Here is a 27,322-nt window from a genome sequence, read left to right as displayed (position 1 = left end):
ACTGCATTATAGAATATATATTGTTGAGTAAGCAATTTCAGTTTTAGCCATTTCTGTATAGTAGGAATACTGTTGAACAAATCCGTAATATTTTAGGTATTTGTTTATTATTTGCATTCTATCTGGATAATAGCAGTCGTTAGGCCAACACGATATGTACTGGTACAAAGTCTCGCTTTGTCGTGAAAATTCACGTGCGATTAAAGATGGCCGGCTGTCACGCATTTTAATATACGTCTGCAACTACTGAAACGGTAGTTCATTTGCCACGAGACTGGTGGTTCGATGAGTGGTATGTCTAAATTATGGGATGCAGCCGTGAAGGCAAAAATAACAAAACAGAAGCTTGCTACTGGAGCAATTTTGTGTGTCATTGCTGCTTACGGAGCTAAGCGATATTATCCTCTTCTAGCCAAAGCTACAGGTATCAAGGGCAAAACCCATGATTGCACAGAAATTGTGCGATTGAATGGCGTCTCAGACCAAAACAATAAACCAGCCAAGAAAAGAATAGCGGTTGATAGAAGATTTTTCAAGCAACTTAAATATCTCTTAAAAATCATCATTCCAAAGGTATGGAGCAAAGAATTTGCCTTGTTGATATTACACAGCATCAGTTTGATCACCAGGACGTTTTTGTCCATATACGTAGCGTCTTTGGATGGAAGCCTCGTCAAGACAATTGTACAGAGAGATGTTATGAAATTCATCCTTCAACTAAGCAAATGGCTTTTGATTGCAGTCCCTGCTACTTTTGTGAACAGTTTGATTCGATATTTGGAGAGCAAGCTTGCACTGGCCTTTAGATCACAATTGGTGAACCATGCATATGGACTGTATTTTAACAATCAGACTTACTACCGAGTGAGTAACCTGGACAGTCGTCTGTCAAATGCAGATCAGTGTCTAACAGAAGACATTACATCATTTACCACCTCACTGGCTCATTTGTACTCGCATTTGACAAAACCCCTCTTGGATGTATGTTTGATGTCTTTGACCCTCTCCAAACTAGCAAGCAGTAGAGGAGCTAGTTCCAGAGTACCTGTCATTGTAGGAACAACTGCAATCGTTGTCACAGCAAAAGTCCTGAGGGCAATGTCTCCTAAGTTTGGAAAACTAGTTGCAGAAGAAGCAAAACGCAAAGGATACCTTCGCTACGTTCACTCACGAATAATAACAAATGCAGAAGAAATTGCATTCTATGGCGGACATCAGGTAAAATATTGCTAAATCAACATTTGAATGATCACTCTATGATGCTTATCATGCTTACTGTCCTCAGAATGTTATATAAAAGCCATTTGTCTTGGTACAATATCATGACAGCTGAAACAAGAACATCTGTCAGTTTGAATAATCTGAGACACATCTGTATAATGGAACTTTGAATACTATGGTCTCAATTTTGTATATACTGAAGACTTGCATTTTGGTAATCCTTAGGGCTGAATCAGTCAATCTCTTGGTCAGGATCAGGGATTATCAGTGAGCTCAGGAAACATCAAACTAAACTTTATAAAGTATGTTTCTTGTCAGTTTGTGCAATCAGGCCATAATATTAAATATGAAACTACAATGTAAACAAGATGCTTGTATGTGTGTCTCATATTAATTGGTCCCTGTTTTGTTTGCACAGTTTTATAATTGTGTCCTGTTAATTTTTTTTGTGGTGGGTTTTACAATAACAATGAATAATTGATGGATTAATGGGTTCCCATTTTAATAAGAGATAACCATCACTAGTAAACCTACACTAACCCCAGGATTCATTCCAGTGGTGTACCCAGTCTCAAACTACCTGAAGTTGATTTCAAGGTGTAAGTTTGAAACTTTGATTGGCCATGTTGCTGAGTCTTCAACTTATCAGAATGCAATTTACAAAGAAGTCCAGTGACTGAGTGAGAATGGTTTTAGGCTGCTTTTTAGAAAATTTCCAGCAACATAACTGTGGGAGACACTCGAAATGGGTTTCACACATTGTACCCATCATGTAGGGAATTGGACCCATGAACACTTGAACCACCGGGCTACCCCACTGTTCCGGTCAATGATGGGTCGGTATTATTGGTCATGGACCATTTTCGTTGATTATGATCGAGTTTGCAAGAAATTCTATGCTGATCAGTGAAAGAAAATTTCAAAAAAATCTTTTTGATTTAAAGGTATACACCGTCCATTAGAATGGAGAGTGGCTTTGATTTCCAGGTAATATGAGTTACTTCCCTTTTGGCATTCCCTTCATGGTCATGACCATGACTACTCAAACCTTTCTGTATTAGCAACAAGAAAACGTGTCCTCCTGTTTATGAAAGTTAATGTGCCAACATCAGTCAAAGTAAACTTAGCCCCATTGTTATTCGTTACTCTCCTACAATGGGTCTAACTAAACCTACTAGGAGGTCACGTCAGGTAACCTTTGAGCGACCTATGACAATCCAATCAAATGAAATTGGTGTAAATGGTGTAGGAGTGTAACGAGTAACACTGGAGCTAAGTTTACTTAGACTGGTGCAAACATAAAACAAATCAATCAAAATGCACTTTGCGTTCAGGGTTTCTGTCAAAGATCCTTTCTGTAAGAATTTGTTATTTCCCATACATCTGGTATCTAAATATGCACAAGGTAGAGTTAATTGTCTTCAGTCAGACTGTATATCAACTGGAAGTGATTATTGAGAAGGAAACAACTATTGCTGTAACGATAATCTGTTGTGACAAACTATTGAAATAATATTGCAGTAAGGATTTTTCTCCTTGAATTGTCGCATTTGAAGTCATTTGCCAAAAGAATGTTTAGGGCTGGAGGAAAAACAGGTAATATGAGCTAAGCTCATCATGCATGCACAGTAAATAGGTTCACGGATCTTGAAACAGTATGCCTGCTCAGAGTATGAGGTTATGAGCACTAGTCTAATCTTGGTTGTATCCACAAACGAAGTAAATAATACACTCGTTACATAAGAAATGCAATGCACAACTTCAGTCATTGACCACATGCAATTTGAAATTAACACCTATCGGGCTTATACACCATAAACAAAGAGCCGGCTAAGCATATCGGCAAATTAAGTAGTAGCCAATGAAAAGGCTTCCTTACACTTGAGTGCACACCCACCGGAGGACAAAGGACACCCCAAAGACAAAATATTGCACCTTAGATTTGCAATTATATGCTTATAATTTTTTATATGTTTTTTCTTAATGAGCAATACATTTTATATACCATGAATAAGTGGTAAGTGTGTTTTAATTATTATTTATTTTTTGGTTGCATGTGACCTTTACAAAATGTGTTTATTGGACAGATTAAAGGGTTTCCCTTAAATTAACATTTTGGTTGTTGGGTGGCATGTTAATAAAACACAAAGGTGAGAAATGGATTCAAGTGCAGTAAACTCCCTGGATCTCAAACCTCAAGAGACAATCGAGGCAGGTTCGAGATATTGTGTAATTTAAGATTGAAATACATTGTATACATGCATATTGTGTACATACTACTACATATACATTGAACTCGTATATGAAAACATAGAAAACAAAGAAATATCTAGTTTCATTCTTTTATTTTTTTCACAGTAATCATCATAATCATTATGCAGAATATGCATAATTAATGCATGAATTATGTGTAAATACCACTGTATTTTAATAAAATTGTTACATGTTCATATACCTGTAATAAGGAGCACATCAGCGTACATCACTTCTGTAACCATATTGATCACGTGACAGTGAATGTCATACAAAAAATCCATATATGAAAAAAGTCGCTGATGGATTTCTATTTCTTGGAATTGCCTGATAACTCGGTTTTGCAGATAAAGTCTGTCACTTTTATAGCCCCAGAGGTGATTGTCAACAAACTGGGACTTTACCTAATCCGAATATTTAGTGGTGTGTCTTTCTGATGTGCCCACATGCGGCAGATAAGCTGGTTAACTTGTCATGTGTCTTAGCCTCAAAGATGATTGTCAAACCAAAGTGACAGTGACACAGTAAACTCAATACATGTATTTTAACTAATCCTCACATTATTTAACCATGTAAGTGCAATTTGTTTATACGACTAATTGTTTGTTGACAATGCATTGAATATATCTGCAAAATGATTGTAGTGCCTATGGTGAGTACAGTCCAAACTGAGATACAAAGTTTATATCATTTGGTGACCTTGGGACTAATTTTCAGGTTCGAGATACCATGTTATGTGTCTCTCGAACTTCGAAATTTAAATTCCAATACAATGAGAAATATATAAGAAGAGGTTGGGACCAGAGATTAGGTTCGAGATATGCAGAAGATTCGAGATTCAGGAGTTTGAGATCCAGGAAGTTTACTGTATTAGTGTAGCATTACTAAACTGAGATATAGACACATGATAGAGGTTGAGACTGAGAGACCACTGGCACAATAAGTTTTAACACTGACTAGCATGGCATAGGGGGTCTTCACATTTAGAATGAACATTTTGAACATACCAACATAGTCATGTAGTGATGTACCATCTCTATACAAGTTTCTCCACTTCATCTAAACAACCTAGATCTTTCATGGATAAATCTTCTTTTTCTAATTCTTTGAAACACAACATTTCAGGGTCATTTCAGACCCCATCACCATGTGAACTGACAGTTAATGACTTCACCTAAACAGGTATTTTCCTGATCTGGATCCCTGAAATGTAATGAGGATTTTATATATGTGCTGGATATAGGTCTCTTAGGAGCTTCATATTTTAATCAAGAAGCTACAAATAGATTTTGGCCACATTTTGCATGTTTTGTCCAGATTAATGTTTCAGGTTAATTTCCTCTAGAAAATGTATAACTGTTCTGGCTGACAAAAGCATTGTAAATGTGTGAAGGAACAATTTCAGTTTTCAGTGAACATAACATGATTATCATGATCATGGAATGTGATTTCTTTGCCCTGTTTTTATCAGTCAGGACCAACTATTGTAAAGAACTAGAAGGACATGAAATATATTTGCAATGCCATTTATCATCCAAAACTGTGTTCCACTTGAGATATCGCTTGTGTGAGTTCATATGACATCTCCTATAGGAGATATTGTTTTGACAGTAGATTTTGTACAATACCCTGACCTATGTGATGAACTTGATGACTTCACAATGCTGTGACATAGCTGCACTGCAAGTAATGGCAATACAGTATTGAGAGATGTATATAGTTTCCTTGAAAACTAATGAAGAATGATTTTTGATGATAAATAAGATGTCACCCTCCTGTCTACTGCTATCAATTATATCAGCACTTGTTGATAAAGGTGAAAATATCCTTGGAAAGCCTCGGATATTTGTAACTATCAACTCGTGTTGATATGATTGATATCAGTAGACATTTGGATGAGATTCTCTATATGGTATAAAAACCATAATACAATATATCTTCATAATTATTATATCAAGGTGTGTACTGATCAGGGATATGTAGTACAAGTATGATGTAGTATGAACATGATCAGTGCATGTTTTCAAGATATGTTTCATAGATATTGACATAATGAGAGGATGTTTCCATTTTCTTTTTTGTTACCACAAATACCAGAGCTGTTCTGTTGACATGATGCTTATACACATGAAAGTGTAAACAATCCGGCACATCGTACATAGGTTGAGCATAATGAAAAATGCAGGTGTTCATTCCCAACACCACTAAACCAATATTACCAATATTACAAATGGCATACCTCTGGAGTTACCTCCCCAGCTTCAGAATTTTTTGTATGTAGAATAAATGTTACAAAAACTCGAACAATAATGGCAACAGATAAGAAAAATAAACTCCAACAGGTTCATTGTAAAATTAGGTAAGATGTTATTTCTTTTGGATTTCTGCTTATTCTTGTTTCCTTCATTCCATTGAACCAGAAGCTGGCAGAGGTAATGCAGACGGAGAACAATCTGAATACCACGAGTAATGTGGAATGGCGATCTTTTTGAATTTATCTTCCCTTCACTAATCTGCTAGGTGTGCTGATCCAGACAGTCCATCCTTAAACTGACAGCGCATGTCATATGCGTGTTGTGTGCCATACGTGTTACTATTACACTTAAGTGTCAGTTAACTAGTATAGCCTTCACCGGTAACGGGAACTTTCACACTGGTGCATGGACAGTATATCTTGTCCCTTTTACGATGATATATCATGTGTTATGTCCTGAAATATTTATTCCATGATTCTATGAAACACCTGGGATAATCATGGCTGCTTATATTGCAAGAATGAATCGCGAAATAGCAGTTCGAAGGAAGGCGGTGGAACCAGCTGATTTCATGATTCATCTTTTTGTTGACGTTTTGCAATTGGTAATAGGCTGCCGCTAGTTGTCTGAATATGACACATGTAAAACTGCAGTGTATTTTCATTGTATATGTACTCAAATCGCTTTAGTATAACTGCCAGTATGGCTGCATTCATGTACTCCATTGCGGCGAGGAGCTGATGCTGTACGTGAAATGTGAAACATTGAAAGTCTTGTTACGTAAATTTCATTCGGTCAAGATGGAATTGAGATTTTTGACAACAGAAATATTTGGCAGGTAGAGAGAGAAGTGAGAAACAAAGGTCAAGTATTCATGGTATTTGATAAATAACGGTAACGGATGAATTATGTCAGTCATCACCTACATGTAGCCATGCAATGTTGAACTACAATAAACAAGGGCATAACTTAACTTTTTTTTATCTCTGTAACGGCTTGTGGTGCATGACATATACAATCACTGTAAGGATAAATAAAGCACAAGCACACTGCAAATTTCTACTGCATTTTAATTATCTTGATTTAAGGGTATAAATTCAAATGTTGTTTTTTTCTTAATTTTTAATAATAGGGAATAATATAAGGATATGCAGTTATTAAATATAATATTTCAGACACATTTTCTGTGTTAATTCCTAACAAACCTACATAACCTTAAGACTTCTTTAAGAACAGTTGAATACAGAATACAAATATAAAGTAAGATAATATATGGTCGGTCATGAGAATATTTGTCAATATAATGTTATGAAAATGAGAAAGACATATGTAATGTAATTCTATCATACACATCCTCTTAGGTTTTCAGAATTATATGTTGTTTGTTGAGAGAAAGCTGTGTAAATGATAGTTTATATTAAGCGCTTTAAGTTGTGTTAAATTTGTGTACTAAGTGAATCAAGTGAATCACATATAGAAAATGACTCACAACACTGACTGATGTACTTATTTTACATGGGGTAAATATTTTATTGCAATCTAGGATGACTGGTGTTTCTGATGCAACCGACTAACTGCTTCGATAATAGGTGTATTGCACTTTTACAAGTATACATAAAACAATACAGTACTGTCAGAATTTAAAACCAAAATGGATTCAGATTAGTGAGGAACTGCAGCTCAAAATGTACTTAATATGTTCCTAACTAACTTTTACATTGCTTACAGAATTTCTTCAATTGTCAGGGATTTGTAATAATCACAAATTGGTGATAAAGACTTTCCAGGGGATACTCGTTGGTCAGAAGTGTATCTCCCATTTTCTACATTGAGATCAGTGGTAGTATGGGACCTCTTTCTAAGACTTAAATGCAGCAATAGTTGAAGAATTACCGTTGGAAATAACATAGGGGTTGATAACATATAAAAATACCTTTCATAGATGCTACAAAACCCAAGACTTGCACTACCTTGTGTTCTGTTGTAGGAAATGCAGTGACAATATGCCGTTTTTCATTGTGTTTTTCCTCTTTATCTATATAGTGTCAATTCGTACTAAACTTGGAAATTAAACAAACGATGCTTTTCCAAACTAAAAATCAAAGCAATACATGTCAGTTAATGGCGTTTCATAGTAAACGATAGTTTTTTCGTTGAAGGTGAACATGGTAACGTGTAAGTTGGGTTCTGTCTTTACATGTGTCAAGTTGTCGCAGCGCTCATTCAGTCTGGAAGGGAGAAGTTGGACCGTTGCTTATATCATTTTAAAAGGAGTTATCGCCCCTTGCAAGAAAAGGGTTGCCCATTAAACATGCTTCACTTGAATGATCATTAAATATGGGGTTGAAAATCTGAGAGTACAACCCAGTAAGGAAATTGGAGCCTACCTTTTATGGTAGCAATATTTTATTTAGATATGAAAAACTTTTTTCAAACCGAAGCAAGGGAAGTACATGGCTACCCTATGCTCACTTCGCTCGCATATAAGAAGACTGGTCATATTCTCTATACTGCACAATCCCATGTATGCTACAGTTTACCTTTGATCAGTAGCAGAAAAGCATCTTCTTTTGTACAGTGTTTAGATTATTTTAAAGAAAATCCAGGAAAGCCTTCAGTATATAAAAGGGAAACAAACGCATCAGAAAGACTGTGATGTTTCTCTATTCCACTGACCATGGTGAATACAAAATTTAACTGTTAACTGTGCATTTTAATTACTGGATAAGGGAGGTTAAGCCTAGCCACAGATTGAAATGATCAGCTTACAAGAAGAAATGCCCAAATGTCATCATGTTTTATTTACATGGAATGCACACTTCTCCATGGATATGTAAACATGATAAAACCATTTGGCCTACCACTCTTACTGGCTATTTACCATCATGAATGGTTATAATGATTACTGCAAAGCTATGTTTAAAATAAGAAGATTAAACTTGAAATGTAAGCATGGTAAGTAGTAAACCTAGAAAAATCACAAGGCGCTACTGATTTTTTGTATTAATCAACTAAAATCCCCCATTGGCCATACAGCTGCAAGAGTGTATCACTCCCCTATATGCATTGTCAGCAGTCATCTCACACTTGTTGCCAAATCTAAATATAAGACATAATAATAGACAGTGAGAATGTAATAATCAAAGTCAACAAAATATCTTCTGTGACAGCCATGTTGAAGGGTTTCTTTACAGAAACTGCAATTATAAAATGAAAATATTGATTGTGGTGTATATTACTCTCTGACAATTGTGACAAATGGTTGTTGAAATGGATTCCATGATATAAAGTACCAATAAACCACTAAGGAAGTACTGCAGCTATCTATAAAATTGGGAAAATTTTAAACAAATGCTAAGGTCCCATAAATTTGTAGCAAAACATCCAGTATGCCCACCAGTGCATTTGTTATGTGTTTATGTCGTAGAACGTGGACTATTCATGCTAGTTATGCCATGTAAGCCATATTGGTATGATTGATCATATTTACATTGCTGAAATTTATTGGTATTCTAGACCTGGGGTACAGGAAATACATACATGAAAAACAGTGAGCCTACTGTTTATTAAGAAATGGACAAACTGATTGACCACATAAACATAATTTGACACGGATGTAAGAACATAAACAGGTATTTTGAAAATGGGTGCACAGAACATTTAAAACAGATTTGACCTCAGCACACTTGATCATGATGATGGAATTAAAACAATTCAAATGTCCCAACAAAATTAGATGAAAAAAATTGTTTTCCTTGATAGAATGTAACATTAAAAACTGAAGCACAGAATGTTGCAAACCCACAACACTTCCAATGCTTCTGATGTTGTTGGAAACAGCCGCATTGCAAAACTGTGATTATGGTGATCATATTTCTTTTTTGGTCATAACCAAGTTTTTTCATTCTGTGTTATTTTTCCTTTTACAGATTGAAAAGAAGCACTTAGAAAAGAGTTACATATCTCTGGCCAACCAAATGGATACCATCTACTACAAGAGGCTTTGGTACGTCATGCTGGAGCAGTTTCTCATGAAGTATGTGTGGAGTGCAAGTGGGCTCGTCATGGTAGCCGTTCCAATCATCACTGCAACAGGGATTCGTGCTGATGGTAAGGTGGAAATCTTAATGTAAGGTACACAAAACCTGACCGTTACAAAGCATAATCATGATTGGTGGATGATGATGATTAAAGTATAATAAGTATCTTATAGAAATTTTGACAGTGGAATGCAACTTTCAAGAAGTTTAACAACAATACCCATCAACTGAAAATCATGTGATGTTGTGTCTTGACACATTGACAGTGAAGTCTATGATGACCATTTCAGGGATTGGGAAAGAGAACTTTGACAATGGGCCATTTTCAGGATTATCAGCCATTTCCTGAATTTCCAATGGGCCACTCCCTTGTATCAATAGTAAACTTCCAAATTTTAGTGAGCCATTTTTCATTCTAATGTGCAAAATGGCCCATGGTCCCTGCCTTTCCCAGTCCCTGCATTTTGAAGAAGAACCAGCAGTTTGTGGCTTCATCATTATCCAGTGTCTTATACAGTAGGTATGCTGTATATGGAGAAATGTGTATGATATAGATATGCTTTGGGTGAGTCAGCATCAAATATATCTTTAGACTGCCTGATGGCTCCCTAGTTTATCTCAACTTTGGATTCCTAAAACTCCAAGGCCTATTGTGCACGAGTAGCTCAGTCAACAAAATCAGTGTTATACAGTTGTCTTGATTCTTTGTTCAAATCCCAATATACCCTCATTTTGTATCTAGGTTTGTCAGCATCATGACATGCTCAAGGGTTTCACTAACGTGGTAATTGTCAAATCACTACTTTAAGGCTAACCCATAAGGACTGATGCTACTGGAACACTGTTCAAGGCAGTCTAACCACAATTCACTCACTCATCCTGTCATAATTCATTTGTGTTACCAATCCTTGTGATTTTGTTGTAAGTAGGTGTGAATAATTTAATGTATTCTTCCGGATGTTGTTAGGCACACAAGTAGATGACGATCCTGATGGAGGTGTTAGTGAGAGGACACGATCCTTCACCACTGCCCGTAACCTGCTCATCAACACCGCAGATGCAGTGGAGAGAATGATTTCATCATACAAGGAGGTAACTCAGAATGCTGTCCACCCATTGTGGGGTTAATACGTAACACAAGGTCACAAGTGTAGAGATAATACAAATTCAGAGTAAGAATTATGTAATTTACCCATTGTTTTAGCATTAGATTTTATTTTTACATTGACTAGGTTAGCCTTAATGTTTGGTTCTAACCCTTCATTCTTGTTCATTTTGACTTGTTTTTTGTTGAAAATAATATGACATGTACAGGTGGGAAGATTCATAGTCTGGGCACAGTTAGAATGAATGTAATTACATTGGACAGATTACAGAGCTGGCTGGCTACACAGACAGGGTGTCAGAGATGTTCCAGGTGTTTGAGGAAGTGAACCGTGGCCAGTATGAGCGGAAGATGGTCACCAAACCAAAGTCTCAGAAACATGACCGAATCAGTGGACCCTTGGAACTCAGAGGTTGCTTTTGTTTTAGTGATATGAGTTGTTTCAGAAAATACTGGTTGGAGAAGAAATTTATCTCGCTAAATTTGTACGACCCATGTTCGATTCCCCACGTTGGTGCTGTGTATGAATCCCTTGCCTGGTGTCCTTTGCTGTGATATTGCTTTAATATTTCTATAAGAAGCAAAAAAGTCAAACACCTTACAGACCTGAGCGTCATCAGTCCCTCCCAAATCTCTTTTTGAGAAAAACATTTATTCCTGATTATGTCTCCACCTTTCCCTAAGCAGGGATATTGTATGGTTGTGCTATTATTAATTATTGCACTGATGTTCATGGACAATGTACAAAGAGGCTTGAGAACAATACAGTTGTCAAGGAATCTCAGAAGTCTAGTTAACAATACCATTAAACCCCATTTCTCCAAAACCCGTGGAGATCAGGTTTAAATTGGTCATGTTTGTCATGAAAGGCAACTTACAGGATCTGGCTGCGGGCATGGTTGGCTCACGTGTCATTGTATCCCAGTTGTGTAGATTAATGTTCATGCTGTTGATCACTTGATTGTCTGGTCCAGATTGATTATTTACAGACCGTTGCCATATAGCTGGAATATTGCTGATTGTAGCCTTAACCAACCATTTCACCACACTTGCTGTGTATATGGTCTGCTTATTTGTCAAGACCAGTATCAGTGTGATAATCTCATTCATTTGGAGTGTACTGACGTAAGGGATTTGTTGAATTTGTAGGTGATGTTATGGACACAGATTCGACCATTGAGATTGAAAACCTGCCAATCATCACACCCAACGGTGACGTCATCGTGTCAAGCTTATCTCTCACAGTAAGCAAATCTCATTATCCAAATAGTACACTTTTCATCTCGAAAACACGGTCTTTTCATTTCAGAATTATAGAAAAAACAAGTTGTAAATATCAAAGTTTGTTTCAGTCTTCTTTTAATATGCTTCATGTTATTTATTGTCCTTGTCTGAATTTCAAGAATAACCAGACATATTAAAATATTTAGAAACTTCTGTTGTTCCCTAATAGGACAAGTTGCTGCATCACAAGAATGTCAAGAGTGTATCTGGCAGGAATAGAGTGTGTCATTACAGGCCTATCTTTGACTTGAATGATCTGACATGTGCTATATTCTCTGCTTACCAAGAGGAATTAGCATTTACCATGTACGACTATGTCTTCCTTTATGCATCAATCACTGATGTGCTTGGACAGATTCAATTAATTCAGTGCTCTGTGAAGTAAAACTAGAATATTGTTTTGTGTGGCAAAACAACATTCACTTGCTGATTCATTTGTTCCTTCAGATATGGGTTAGTGGAGTAGCCAAGTGGTGAAAGCGTTGACTCGTCACATCAAAGATTTGTATTGGATTCCCCACATGGGTACAATGTGTGAAGCCCATTTCTAGTCTAAAAGCCATGTAAAATTACTCTCACTCACTCACTCACTCACTCACTCACTCACTCACTCACTCACTCACTCACTTCTTTCAGATGAATCCTGGCATGCACATGTTGATCACTGGCCCAAACGGTTGCGGCAAGTCGTCCCTGTTCCGTATCTTGAGTGGCTTGTGGCCAGTGTATAAGGGCAAGCTACACAAACCCCCTCCCTCAGCCATGTTCTACATTCCACAGAGGTGAGTGCATCTAGTAGAAAATAGGTTTTGCTTAATAAGCACTTAAGATTTGAAATGCGTTTGGTGTGCAGTCATGTGCTGATTTATGCTCGTGAGGCCTTGTTAAGTCTGCCCATTGTATTGCTTGCTGTAACACAGCAGCAGAGGTACTCACTCAATCATTCATCCTCTCATCAGTTCCCAATAGTGCAGATTGATGCTGATGCCATTGGTCACTTGATTGTCTGGTCCAGGCTTGATTATTTACAGATCGCTCCCATAAAGCTGAAATATTGCTGAGGGCGGCATAAAACTAAACTCACTCACTCACTCACTCACTCACTCATGAATCCTGATGATAACTGATGGTTACAGGCCGTACATGTCTATTGGGACACTGCGGGACCAGGTGATCTACCCAGACAGCAAGGAGGACATGATAAAGAAAGGTTTCACTGATGCTCACCTCGATGGCATCCTTGATATTGTGCATCTTGCACATATTGTACAGAGGGAAGGAGGTGAGTGCATCATTAGCTGTTGATTTATTATATTTTAAACTAGTATTGTTAGGTGTATATGTGATGGTGTCAACTTGGAGGCATTTTCTGGAACATTCACTATCAAACCTAATGACTTGGGTTCATCTTCTTCAGACTCTCCTGCCATATCATTAGCATAGTTTCATCATAATTTTTTTCTATTGGTTCCTAAAATGCATGTAAATTATTCTCTCGCTTTGCACAATTTGCAATTGGGTTCAATTTAAATTTTAATCTAATAGAGAACATTAGTCAACATAAGTTAACATGACCAAGATTAGTTAACTTGTTGTACAGAATTGTGTCCCTTGAGTGCTAGGATGTCCTTATCAATGCAATCATTCTGTCATGTCAGGCTGGGACGTAGAGAGTGACTGGAAAGACGTGTTATCGGGTGGCGAGAAGCAGAGAATGGGTATGGCTAGGATCTTCTACCACAGGTATGTACAACTGACACATTAGGAGTCAAAGAATGGATTTATGAATCCATGGGTTTGTCCTATGACATTCAACTGACAAATTTACACTGTGTTTGAAATATGTAAAGGCCATTTTGTGTTTCCCTCACCATAATTTTACTGGGATATTTGTGATGTGCTTCATCGTGATATATGACTTCATGGTTATATTGCTGGGATATTTGTGGTGTGCTTCACCATGATACCGCTGGGATATTTGTGGTGTGCTTCACCATGATATCACTGGGATATTTGTGGTGTGCTTCACCATGATATCACTGGGATATTTGTGGTGTGCTTCACCATGATACCGCTGGGATATTTGTGGTGTGCTTCTCTATAATATTTGTTGGGATATTTATGGTGTGCTTCACCATGATATTGCTGGAATATTTGTAGTGTGCTTCACCATGATATCACTGGGATATTTGTGGTGTGCTTCACCATGATACCGCTGGGATATTTGTGGTGTGCTTGTCTATAATATTTGTTGGGATATTTATGGTGTGCTTCACCATGATATTGCTGGAATATTTGTAGTGTGCTTCACCATGATATCACTGGGATATTTGTGGTATGCTTTACCATGATAGCTGGGATATGTGTAGTGCGCTTCACCATGATATCATTGGGATATTTGTTGTGTGCTTATCCATCATATCACTGGGATATTTGTTGTGTGCTTCACCATGATACCGCTGGGATATTTGTGGTGTGCTTACTATAATATTGCCGGGATATTTATGGTGTGCTTATGCATGATATTGCTGTTATGTTTGTGGTGTGCTTATCCATGATATCACTGGGATATTTGTGGTGTGCTTCACCATGATATTGCTGGGATATTTATGATGTGCTTATGCATGATATTGCTGGTATGTTTGTGGTGTGCTTCACCATGATATCACTGGGATATTTGTTGTGTGCTTCACCATGATATTGCTGGGATATTTGTGATGTGCTTTACTATAATATTGCCGGGATATTTATGGTGTGCTTCACCATGATACCGCTGGGATATTTATGATGTGCTTATGCATGATATTGCTGGTATGTTTGTGGTGTGCTTATCCATGATATCACTGGGATATTTGTTGTGTGCTTCACCATGATATTGCTGGGATATTCGTGGTGCGCTTCACCATGATATCACTGGGATATTTGTGATGTGCTTCACCATGATATCACTGGGATATTTGTTGTGTGCTTCACCATGATACCGCTGGGATATTTGTGGTGTGCTTTACTATAATATTGCCGGGATATTTATGGTGTGCTTATGCATGATATTGCTGTTATGTTTGTGGTGTGCTTATCCATGATATCACTGGGATATTTGTGGTGTGCTTCACCATTATATTGCTGGGATATTTGTAGTGTGCTTCACCATGATATTGCTGGGATATTTGTGGTGCGCTTCACCATGATATCACTGGGATATTTGTTGTGTGCTTCACCATGATATCACTGGGATATTTGTTGTGTACTTCACCATGATACCACTGGGATATTTGTTGTGTGCTTTACTATAATATTGCCAGGATATTTATGGTGTGCTTCACCATGATACCGCTGGGATGTTTATGATGTGCTTATGCATGATATTGCTAGTGTGTTTGTGGTGTGCTTATCCATGATATCACTGGGATATTTGTTGTGTGCTTTACTATAATATTGCCGGGATATTTATGGTGTGCTTCACCATGATACCACTGGGATATTTATGATGTGCTTATGCATGATATTGCTGGTATGTTTGTGGTGTGCTTATCCATGATATCAATGGGATATTTGTTGTGTGCTTCACCATGATATTGCTGGGATATTTGTGGTGTGCTTTACTATAATATTGCCGGGATATTTATGGTGTGCTTATGCATGATATTGCTGTTATGTTTGTGGTGTGCTTATCCATGATATCACTGGGATATTTGTGGTGTGCTTCACCATTATATTGCTGGGATATTTGTAGTGTGCTTCACCATGATATTGCTGGGATATTTGTGGTGCGCTTCACCATGATATCACTGGGATATTTGTTGTGTGCTTCACCATGATATCACTGGGATATTTGTTGTGTACTTCACCATGATACCACTGGGATATTTGTTGTGTGCTTTACTATAATATTGCCAGGATATTTATGGTGTGCTTCACCATGATACCGCTGGGATGTTTATGATGTGCTTATGCATGATATTGCTAGTGTGTTTGTGGTGTGCTTATCCATGATATCACTGGGATATTTGTTGTGTGCTTTACTATAATATTGCCGGGATATTTATGGTGTGCTTCACCATGATACCACTGGGATATTTATGATGTGCTTATGCATGATATTGCTGGTATGTTTGTGGTGTGCTTATCCATGATGTCAATGGGATATTTGTTGTGTGCTTCACCATGATATCACTGGGATATTTGTAGTGTGCTTCACCATATCACTGTGATATTTATGGTGTGCTTCACCATGATATTGCTGGGATATTTGTGGTGTGCTTCACCATGATATTGCTGGGATATTTGTGGTGTGCTTCACCATGATATTGCTGGGATATTTGTGGTGTGCTTATCCATGATATTGCTGGTATGTTTGTGGTGTGCTTATCCATGATACCACTGGGATATTTGTTGTGTGCTTTACTATGATATTGCCAGGATATTTATGGTGTGCTTCACCATGATACCGCTGGGATATTTATGATGTGCTTATGCATGATATTGCTGGTATGTTCGTGGTGTGCTTATCCATGATACCACTGGGATATTTATTGTGTGCTTTACTATAATATTGCCGGGATATTTATGGTGTGCTTCACCATGATACCACTGGGATATTTATGATGTGCTTATGCATGATATTGCTGGTATGTTTGTGGTGTGCTTCACCATGATATCACTGGGATATTTGTAGTGTGCTTCACCATATCACTGGGATATTTGTGGTGTGCTTCACCATGATATTGCTGGGATATTTGTGGTGTGCTTCACCATGATATTGCTGGGATATTTGTGGTGTGCTTCACCATGATATTGCTGGGATATTTGTGGTTTGCTTCACCATGATGATGCTGGGGTATTGCTAAAATGCTGCCTTAAACCACTTACTTTTGTGACTGATATATTGCCAGTGTAACTATGAATTTTAGCTCACTCACCCTTAAGCAAAAGAATGTTCTGAAGTGAGTCTGATAATCACTGTGTTCGTTACCTCTTTTAGCTTTCTACATGGTCTGTATTTTAGGCCACAGTTTGCTCTGTTGGACGAGTGCACCAGCGCTGTGTCTATTGATGTTGAGAGCAAGATGTACCAGGCTGTCAAGGATGGTGGGACGACCCTGCTCACCATCACTCATCGACCGTCACTGTGGTAGGATTTTCAGCCTGAAATTTGCTTCTATTCAGCACTCTCACCCTTTCACAAACCATGTGAACTCCTGTCCTCAACTTCAGTTCGTTGGGTTTTTTATATCTGTGCATGATCCAGCCAAAAATATCTCAAGCTTGTATTTAATCATGATATGTACAGCCATTGTGTAGATATCTTCTTCAATTGTTTAGTTTTAAAAAGTATTATCTGACTGAACAAATTGTTGATTATCATTGCCGTGAAGAAGGAATGATAAATCATTATTCATCTCATTGTAATCTGCTTGAAACACCTTTGAATATGACAGTGAAGCCCTAATGTTGAGTTTTCCAGTTTGCAAATGATGTTAGCATTCAGTGCATATCACATAAATATTTTACTTTTGTCACTGTCAGTGTATGAAATATGCCCCCCCAAATACAGACATAGGCCTTGCCGCTTCAAGTGAGTGAGTGAGTGACTTTAGGTTTAGGCCGCACTCTGCAATATTCCAGCTATATGGCGGCAGGCTGTAAATAATCCAGTCTGGACCAGACAATCAAGTGATCAACAGCATGAGCATCGTTCTACGCCCTTGGGAACTGATGGCATGTGCCAACCAAGTCAGCGGGTCTGACCACCCGATCCCATTAGTCGCCTCTTACGACAAGCATAGTTACCTTTTATGGCAATGGTAGCTTCAAAATATTGCCAGCCTAAAATGGATTTAACCAGACCAGACAATGTGAAGAAAATTACTGAAATGCATGGAACATGTTATGTAAATGGAACAATCATAACTTAGAATTCAAATAGGAATCTCTGAAGTCTTTGATGTGAAATAGTTACGTAACTGCTTACTTTGCTTACATTTTTTCAGTTACCGTAGTTAAGTGAGACATTTAAGAAACTCTCTTTTAAGCATTTAATGAATCAGCGTGAATTATTGTCCCGGTGGTGCAGTGAGGTAGCCTAGTGATTATCCTGGATTTGTTTTCCCATCTAGGGACAGTTTGTGAAGCTAATTTCTGGTATTATTCCACCATGATATTTCTGGAATACTGCTAAAAGCTGTGTAATACCATGTGCCAGAAATGGGCACTTGCACCCAGGTCTTCAGGTTCACTAGGGTGTGGTAGGGTAGCCTAGTGGTTAAAGCGTTTGCTCATTACACCGAAGGCCGAGGTTTGATTCCCAACATGGGTACAATGTGTGAAGCCCATTTCTGGTGTCCACTGCCGTGGTATTGATGGAATATGGCTGACAGCGGCGTAAAAATGGTGTCAATCATCATTACTTGCGAATGCATCCATACTACTAGGCTACCTCACAATCCCTTTGAGTCAATAACATCTTAAAGATTCAATGCCTTTGAAAGGCCCTAAGATGCATAATTTGTAATTGGTTAGGTTTATTATTAGCCATGATTTGTTCCCAGCTGCTTTGTTCCCAGATTTGTTCGATGCTCTTGCTGTTGATCTGGTCCACAGTTGGAATATTTTCAGACCGCCACCATATAGCTTGAATAATGCTGAGTGCAGCGTCAAACTCACTCACTCACTCACTCACTCACTCACTCACTCACTCACTCACTCACTCACTCACTCACTCACTCACTCACTCACTCACTCACTCACTCACTCACTCACTCACTCACTCACTTTTGGTTATGTCTCTGATTCCATGTGTCTCCCCTGTAGGAAGTTCCATACCCACCTCCTGCAGTTCGATGGGGAAGGAGGCTGGCACGTTGAACAGCTGGACACAAACACCAGGCTCACCCTCAACGAGGAGAAGCAGAGGCTAGAAGCCCAGCTGGCTGGCATCCCTGAGATGCAGTCACGTCTCCAGGAACTGTGCTCCATACTTGGGGAGGACTCCGTGCTGCGCAACATCAACAGCAGTGATACCACAGACAGCAACGAATAGACACAGACAGGGTTGAGATGATATCCAGGTGTATGTAGAAGAAAAAAGCTGTGATTGAGATTTTGTGTGTGTGTGTGTGTGTGTGCGTGTGTGTGTGTGTGCGTGTGTTGAGCATTCATGAACAAGACACTGACTTGAGGTGTAATTTAGAAGAAAAATGTCATGATTTAGATTTCATGAATATATGTGTACTTGCTTCATGAACAAGAGATTCTTGATCTTGAACCCAACTAACTACTACATCTAGTAATTTAAGAGCTTTGATACAGGTACACTGGTATAGATGTATTGATTTTGGATTTGTTATGAATGGTTCAAATTTTTAAAGGTTTTTGATTCCCAGTGCATGTGATTAAGTATTGATAACCAGTTTGATTGTTCAGGAATTTGTCTTATGAGGTGAGATTATGAAATATGATTTCATAATCAGGTACATTGAATTCAGATGAACTAATCCAGGGATATTGGACAACATGAAAAGTCCATTTTCTTTTAGATTGTTAGAATTTACTTTATTCCACTTTACTATTAATCATTCTTTTAAGTGTAATTTGTTCAAAGGTCCCTTTTGAAAGAATGCAAGTTTTGCCATGGTATTTGATCAGCTGATCAAACGTATTTTTGCATTTATGATTCCATGAAGAAACCAAATAAGGCAATGGCTCTAGCAGACAATAGGCTGACAAGAGAATGGGCGGGGCTTGAGTGGCAACACTACAGTCGTTCCAGATTACTGAATAAGCAGACCATTAACTGTTATCGTTATCACGGGGTAGAATAGGTCTTCAGCAACCCAGGCAACTATGCTTGTAAGAGGCGACTAGCGGAATCAGGTGGTCAGGCTCGCTGACTTGGTTGACAAGTGTCATCGGTTCCCCGTTTCGCAGATCAATGCTCATGTTGTTGATCACTGAATCGTCTGGTCTAGACTGGATTACATGTATTTACAGCCCGCCGCCATATAGCTGGAATATTGCTGAGTGCGGCATAAGCCTTAACTCACTCACTCACTCACTCACTCACTCACTCACTCACTCACTCACTCACTCTTATTGTTAACATATTTATTTATGATAATTGACTGCAATGTGTTTTTGTGTTTATGGAGTTATACATGTAAAAACCATTATACACACACACATAAATGAACTAGAAGGAGTTCCATAGCATGCACAGCTCTTTCTGTGGCCTTGCTCCATAAACACAAACACTTACTGTATTCAGCTTATAGACTCTCAGCATTAAATTGTCTTAAAACTTTATTCATCATTCTTTATGGAGTCTAGTCACATGTGTTACCACCAGACTTTTATGGGAATCACTTTGAACACATGCTTTTAAACATGTCAGTCCTTTCATTGGCTTCAGGTGATTTTATGTCAATGCACAGTACACGTTTTAGGATTATATGGTATCTTGAAGTAACTGATTAGAGGACTTTTCTGAACTTCCATATGCATACTTGTGTATACTTCCAGAACTGGTAGATTGGTGTGAAAAGTAGACGCACTCAACCAAAGTTTACCATTTTTGGTGGAAGAATTAATATGTTTAAACTGATACTCAGTGATATTTATTTAGATGTCTTGAGGAATAATATGTGTAAAAAATTGAAAATCAGGAACAAATGTATTATTTTTGTTATATTTGTTCATAAGTTGTATTTATGTTTAAAGTGTTATGTTTAAATAATATATGTCATAAAGGCTCAGCAGCATGGTATAGTGACACTGCATGACACTGATTTAATTGACTGTTACCTGACAACACAGTGGAGATTCAAGGTTAAATGTGACTTTCCTGACGTCAGTCTTTGTATGGGAGGCATAAAATGGCTAGGCACTATAACATGTCAAGTTCAGACCCCACCAATACAAATCATTGTTTCTAATCAATCAATGGTGTAACTGTTCCAGACTCCACTAGTTATCACAATCATACTGTTTTAATAATGCTGATTAAGGAATATTGCTGAAACAAAAGCTGTATACTCCTAAAGCGCTACGTCATAAATTTGTCTCTACTGTATGAATTCTGAAAAAGCCCATCAGAAGTGGTAAAACCCACTATATGTTTTGTTTTAGTTTTTTTTCTTAGTTGAGGTAGTGCCCTTCATCTACATTTCTATTAGGGTTGCAATTGTCACAAGTCGAGCTAATCTGGCATTCTAGGTTGTACATAGTGTGAGAAGACTTCCTACCTTTATATAGATGCTTATCCTTATGTCGTGTATGCATACAAGTGTGCATTTATACCCCAGTTGGGGCAGAGAAGTGTAATATCATTCCACAAGTCCTTGTATGGCAGGTTATATACCGGTGCAGAGTATGACATATCATGTATTTCCTCAAACTGTACCCTCAAGTGGGTAAGCTAATAGGTAATGGGTACATGCTACTCAGAATAACCCATAGTTGTGTTGGTGTGAATATATATACAGTCGAACCCCATTTACTCGGACCCCATAAATCTGGAAAACCCGCCTTCCAGACGATTTTTATGTGAAACGAAACTTACGTTCATTAATTGTACTCACTTAACCGGACCTCGCGCTTCCTCAAACTGTACCCAAGTGGGTAAGCTAATACGTAATGGGTACATGCTACTCAGAATAACCCATAGTTGTGTTGATGTGAATATATATACACAGTCGAACCCCATTTAGTCAGACCCCATAAATCCGGAAACCGCGCCTTCCGGACGATTTTTATGTGAAACGAAACTTACGTTCATTAATTGTTCTCGCTTAACCGGACCTCCCGCTTCCGGACCTTACGGTGAATTTTCAAACCATTCCCATACATTTCCATTGAAAAATGATCCAGTTATCTGGATGGAGAGATCTGTGCAACATGCATGTGTATGTGTCACGTCACTATCGTTTACCGAAAGACAAGGTGATCGGAAGACATTTGATGTGAATTGATTAATTAGCCATCAAAACACGAGTGACGTGTGTCACTTGGGTCGTTCATTAGGATTTGGCGCGTGTGAGAATATCTCATCAGTAACGGAAACACATGTTAAGTAGGATTAAGGTAAACTACACTGTAATTGTACTATATGTAACACTTATAAATCGACCCCTGCTATCTGTCACGATGCAAGTTAAAAATAGCTTGCCACATGATCTAAGTCATGTGATCTCGTCCGGAAGTTTAATTTCTGCAGACAGCATAAGTTCGACGCGATGTCATATGTTTTAGGGCATTTGAAATTTAAGAAAAAGAATATGCATTTGGCAAAATGGAGACTTCATCATCGATTTCATCTAACTTACCATCTGAAGCTCCACACGCTTCATGCATTCTGCCTTCCATATATTATCGGTACATGTGCACGTATATGTTATGATGATTCACTGTTATTACTATTGACTGTTGATTTATTGATACATGTACATGAAAATGTTTTTGCTTTCACTTCATTTTCACGTTGTGCTTGTTTGATCCAGTTAACCGGACATCTCGCTATCCGGACAATTTTTGAGTGAAACCAAAACGTCCGGATAAACGGGGTTCGACTGTAACTGAAAATTGATAATAATGACAATGATACAGTCCACATCACTTCACAGAGTGAACAGTTGCCTGAATGCACAGGAGGCAAGCATCATGTTTGATCTTGTGGCAACAACACCATTGGATTTTCATTTAGAGGCAGGGTATACAGAGATATAGTTTTAGATCAGTAAAATATTTTTTAAATGTTTATCTCAAATTTTAAGGTCATTGGTTGACTTGCTATGATCAGCTTTCTTAAGGTGATTGTCTCAAGTCAGACCCAGAATTTTATAAAAGAGAGAGGCACACATAACACAAGCAAAGAAATGGCTCAGCAGAGAGCACAGTTAACATGCAAAGCACCTCAAAAAGGGGGTGTTAGCCCCCAACCCCTTCCCACAGAGTGTAAATAGAACAGGATTGCCATTCCCATGATATTGTTGTGCTACCGGTATTGTAAATCAAGCACTTTCAAGTGTCTTATTTTATGGCCAAAGTCCTCACAGTCTTTGTGAGACGATATGTGTTGAAGCACAACGAATGCAAACTATATAAAATGCAGAAGGGTCATTGTATTAACAAGTGGTATATGCTCAGTTTCTTTAAGGGATTGCAGTAAAAATTACATTATTACTAATAACATGAAACATTTTCACTCAGTAAACCAACTGAAGATCGAGTATGTCATGAATGAAGATACTGCAGTGTATCCTCTACCGGCAGCTGTGTACCATAAGACAAAGTGTATCATGTCTCAGTACAGCCAATGATCCCTGCCAGGGTCCCACCAGATACATGTCCATGACAGTCTTCTTTCCACTTGCTCTGTATATATGCCCTGTCTTTTATCACTAGTCATGTGGAGGTATTATTTGTATATGATATATATTTATTTTCCATATCAGTTGTCTTGGATTTTAAGGTTTTATCTGGAATTGTTTTAGCAGTTAGATTAAATCATTTTTGACATTTTACAGGATGCTCGGATACATTTCAATTAACACTATGCTATTTACACTGTATACCAAGGAACTTAGTCGAACAATCAAAACATTGAATCATAATTACGCTGTCTGGTCTCTTTCACTGTGTACCATGTTTTGCAATGCTGTCTTCAGTAAGATACATTCTAACTTGGCTTAAGAATTTGCCAACTCCCAGAGATTGATTTGTTCACAAAAAAATATCTAAACAGCAGTAGGGTTTACGTTCAGATAATACTGGTAACCCTAAAAACACAACCAAAAAACGCAGACTTGTTTATGTGTAGGTTTTGGTTTAGCGTCCTGGGTTTTCCCTGTATCATTATCTGATCGTGTCTTTAAGCCTTAGAATGTATTCTGCCGTATTTGTTTTCTACTGTAATTTTGAAGTATTAAAAAAAAAATAAATGTTTGAAAAACATGCAATTTTCTTTGCCAAATAACTTTGTCAGAGCAGTGGCTAGCACTGAAAACAGTTTTTGATTTCATTCAAATTTCACATGCATACTGGAGATACTACTCCCATGCACTGTATATTGAATATGTGTATAACATAGTTGGCCATGTGATACAGAGCGTAGCCTTTCATCCCATTCTCAGATAGCTGATGTGACTGAGTGTTCTATGGTGTATATATATATTGGTGTGAGCCTGAAGTGTTTGTTGAGAGAGTCATCTATATTTATCATTATATTGTCATAAGTGTGTGTTTTGCAGTTATAATCAGTGACAGAAATTAATAGTCTTCCTCTCAGTCCTTACCAAGCTGCCCAACAGGGCCTAAAAAATAATGGTATTGTTCCAATTACCTGACCAACCCTATTTTTTTACGCAGTATGGGAAAGGCACATTATAAGATCACATTTATTATTATTAAAATATTCTTTCAGATACCATTGTTTTTTCTCAGCAATAACGGACGTTGGTCATTCTGTTAGGGAAAGTCGTCATGACGGCCGCAAGGTTGATTTACTAAACAATTACTCATTGATAAATAGGATTTTAGACCTATCCTAAATTTTGAAGATTTGTAATCAGAACCATAGCGTTTTTTTACTTGTTAAGATATAACAGCTTGAAGAAATTTGCCATCTTCATGGATATTGCTATTAAGGTCTAGTGAACTACTGGTAAATATTTTAGTTTCTGTAACTGATTTTATATATTCAGTGTATTATCCAATTATGCGTTAATTAATGATATTAATTTTAAGAACAACGTTTATTTGTTCCCAAAGAGTTTTTAAATCAAAAGGAAAGGTCATGCTGTTCTTTTTTTCATATTCTCAATTCAGAGTTTTTACCTGGATAAGATTTTTACTGATCTTAAACACTACTTCTCTTCAATGATTTTCTTAGTGACTGGTGATTAGATGGGATTTTCACATTTCAATTTTTTTCAACTTATATTTACACTGGACATTTTGGGGGTTTTTCTTACTAATTCTTCCAACCTCAGTATTAATTGTATTTGTGAAGTATATATTCAATGTCATTCATCAACAAGGTTCTGTATCCTTATTGCAGATTTAATGTTAGTGGTATCGTAGACTAGTGCTGTCACCCCTAACCTTCACAATTTGTCCATCCTCTCCAATCAAGACTGTTTTCTTCCAGCTGTTACCCAAGATCAATTACAGGGTTCCCTTTTATCTTACCAATGTATGTTATAGAGTAATATTGTTCTTAGATAACATAATTATATGTTGCTTTATGGCATATTCATGAATAAATATGTATTCCTTCCCCCAGTGAGGCAGTGGGGTAGATTAAGGGCTTAAAGTGTTTGCTTGGGGTCTGGGTTTGATTCCCTGCATGGGCACAATGAGTAAAGCACATTTCTATTTCTGATGAAAATGTAAAGGTTTATGAAGCATTCAAGAAAATGTGTCACACACATAACCCCCAGGATGAATACACTATCAAGGTATCTAGTCACATTAAGTATTATGGAATGAAAATCTGAGCTCGGAGTAACATAGAGGTGACATATATATTGGAGAAATCATAGACTGGATAATTGTGGCTGCATGTATTGTGTCTTTAACTTATTCTGTTTTTTGTAAGAGTTAAATTATAAACTCTTTCTGCATAGCATTGTGTGAGGCTTCTCTGTCTAAGAGGTGTGGGGTAGCCTAGAGGTTAAAGCATTTGGTCTTCATGCCAAAGACCTTGGTTTGATTCAAACAAGGGTACAATTTATGATATCCATTTCTGGTGCGCCTGCTGTGAATTATTATAAACCCCTAGTCACTCTCCATCTAAGCAAGGAAAGCCAAGGACAAGCGTGGGATGATACATAGTCTCCCTTTGTCATGTGTGGTAGAATCAGTGTCTCATTTGTTTTCACTAAATGAACACTTATTAACCTTGAAATGTTGGTGTTTTGTTTCAATAGAACTGATCACCAGAGCAAATTCATGAAAGCGTCTAGTCATGATGTACTTTTAGAAACCCGGTTAACTTAGTGATATATGCTGTTAGATACCCCACTCTGGATCTTACCTATGTTGTGTTTCGATTTCATTTTCTGGTCTGATTTTTGGGCACTTGTAGACTGTCTGGTTAGTTCGCTGTGCAGTTGAATCCATTACCAGCTCAAATCCCTGTTCTTTAAGTACGTTTCCTGCTTCACTTCGGCCCTTCCTCCCAATTTATTACACTGACGTCATGTGATGGGATGGGGTTCAAACCCACCCCACTCACTCACTCTGTTTAGACCTGCACATCAAGGCTTACGTGGGCATCTGATTCATCACCTCTTTGGAAACTGTCCAGATTAACATTTCACCATATTTCTTTTAAATTTCTTTTAAATATTGAGGTTTCTTATACCACTTTATCACTTTACTCAAACTGTTGTGCTTTATGTTCATAAAACAAGTGCATAAGCACTTTTAATGTTTAAATAGTTTAGACATTATGCCATTGTAACCATCCAGGTCCTTTGATATCTTTATAATTATCAAGGTTCAAGCCAAGGACTTGAAAATGACATAGATTTTAGGTCTCTTCAAACAACATACAATATAGCTTGAAAATACAATATATCTTGGAAATACAACATAGCTTGAAAATACAAAATATCTTGAAAAGCCTTGACTTAGTGCAAAGTCTTCTTCATGAAAGCATTTCAAGTTGTGGTAGACTTATTTAGTTGATGACTGCAAAAGTAAGTCTTGTTGAAAAATTTGAATGCTCTTTCTCTTAATTAGGTCTAACTGATAGTGTGACAAATTTAAATAAATATTGACATACTGAAGATAAAAATGAAACAGAACTTGAAAAGCATTGAAATGGTCTTGCATTTAAGACTGTTACTATTGTAATTGGGTGAGCCTTGATTCAACTGTCAAACAAAGAAACGTAGTGTAGCTATTCCACGTCCTATTTCAGCAGTAGAAACACACTTCAGAGATAGAATTTGTATCTTTTTATGCTTCAGATTGTGTGTAGTATATATGTTTGTTAATATATTCAGTGTTATTTAAATTTTGTTTTGCTCAATGTAGTTATATATGATTGTGGTGATTCTGTGATTATTGCATAACTGTATGCATATTGTAGGTTATGAAAGAAACACTCCACAGATTATATTCAGCATGTAAAGTTTTCAGCAACAGAGATGCATGACAAAGTC

At 37.5% G+C, this 27,322-nt stretch overlaps 1 protein-coding gene across 1 annotated transcript; it reads left to right on the top strand.

Moving 5' to 3' along the window:
• Nucleotides 1–194: 194 nt before the first annotated feature.
• LOC137296542 (ATP-binding cassette sub-family D member 2-like) lies at nucleotides 195–23,751 on the top strand. The gene is made up of 10 exons (XM_067828348.1): nucleotides 195–1,218; nucleotides 9,659–9,839; nucleotides 10,737–10,861; nucleotides 11,139–11,286; nucleotides 12,024–12,118; nucleotides 12,795–12,940; nucleotides 13,295–13,440; nucleotides 13,817–13,901; nucleotides 17,164–17,289; nucleotides 18,969–23,751. The coding sequence occupies exons 1-10, from the start codon at nucleotides 286–288 to the stop codon at nucleotides 19,195–19,197; spliced, it is 2,214 nt and encodes a 737-aa protein (XP_067684449.1). The 5' UTR covers nucleotides 195–285; the 3' UTR covers nucleotides 19,198–23,751.
• Nucleotides 23,752–27,322: the final 3,571 nt, after the last annotated feature.

This window comes from Haliotis asinina, chromosome 9 (genome assembly GCF_037392515.1).
Source record: "Haliotis asinina isolate JCU_RB_2024 chromosome 9, JCU_Hal_asi_v2, whole genome shotgun sequence".
Lineage (NCBI taxonomy): Eukaryota > Metazoa > Mollusca > Gastropoda > Lepetellida > Haliotidae > Haliotis > Haliotis asinina.
This window is presented reverse-complemented; position numbering and strand designations above follow the sequence as displayed.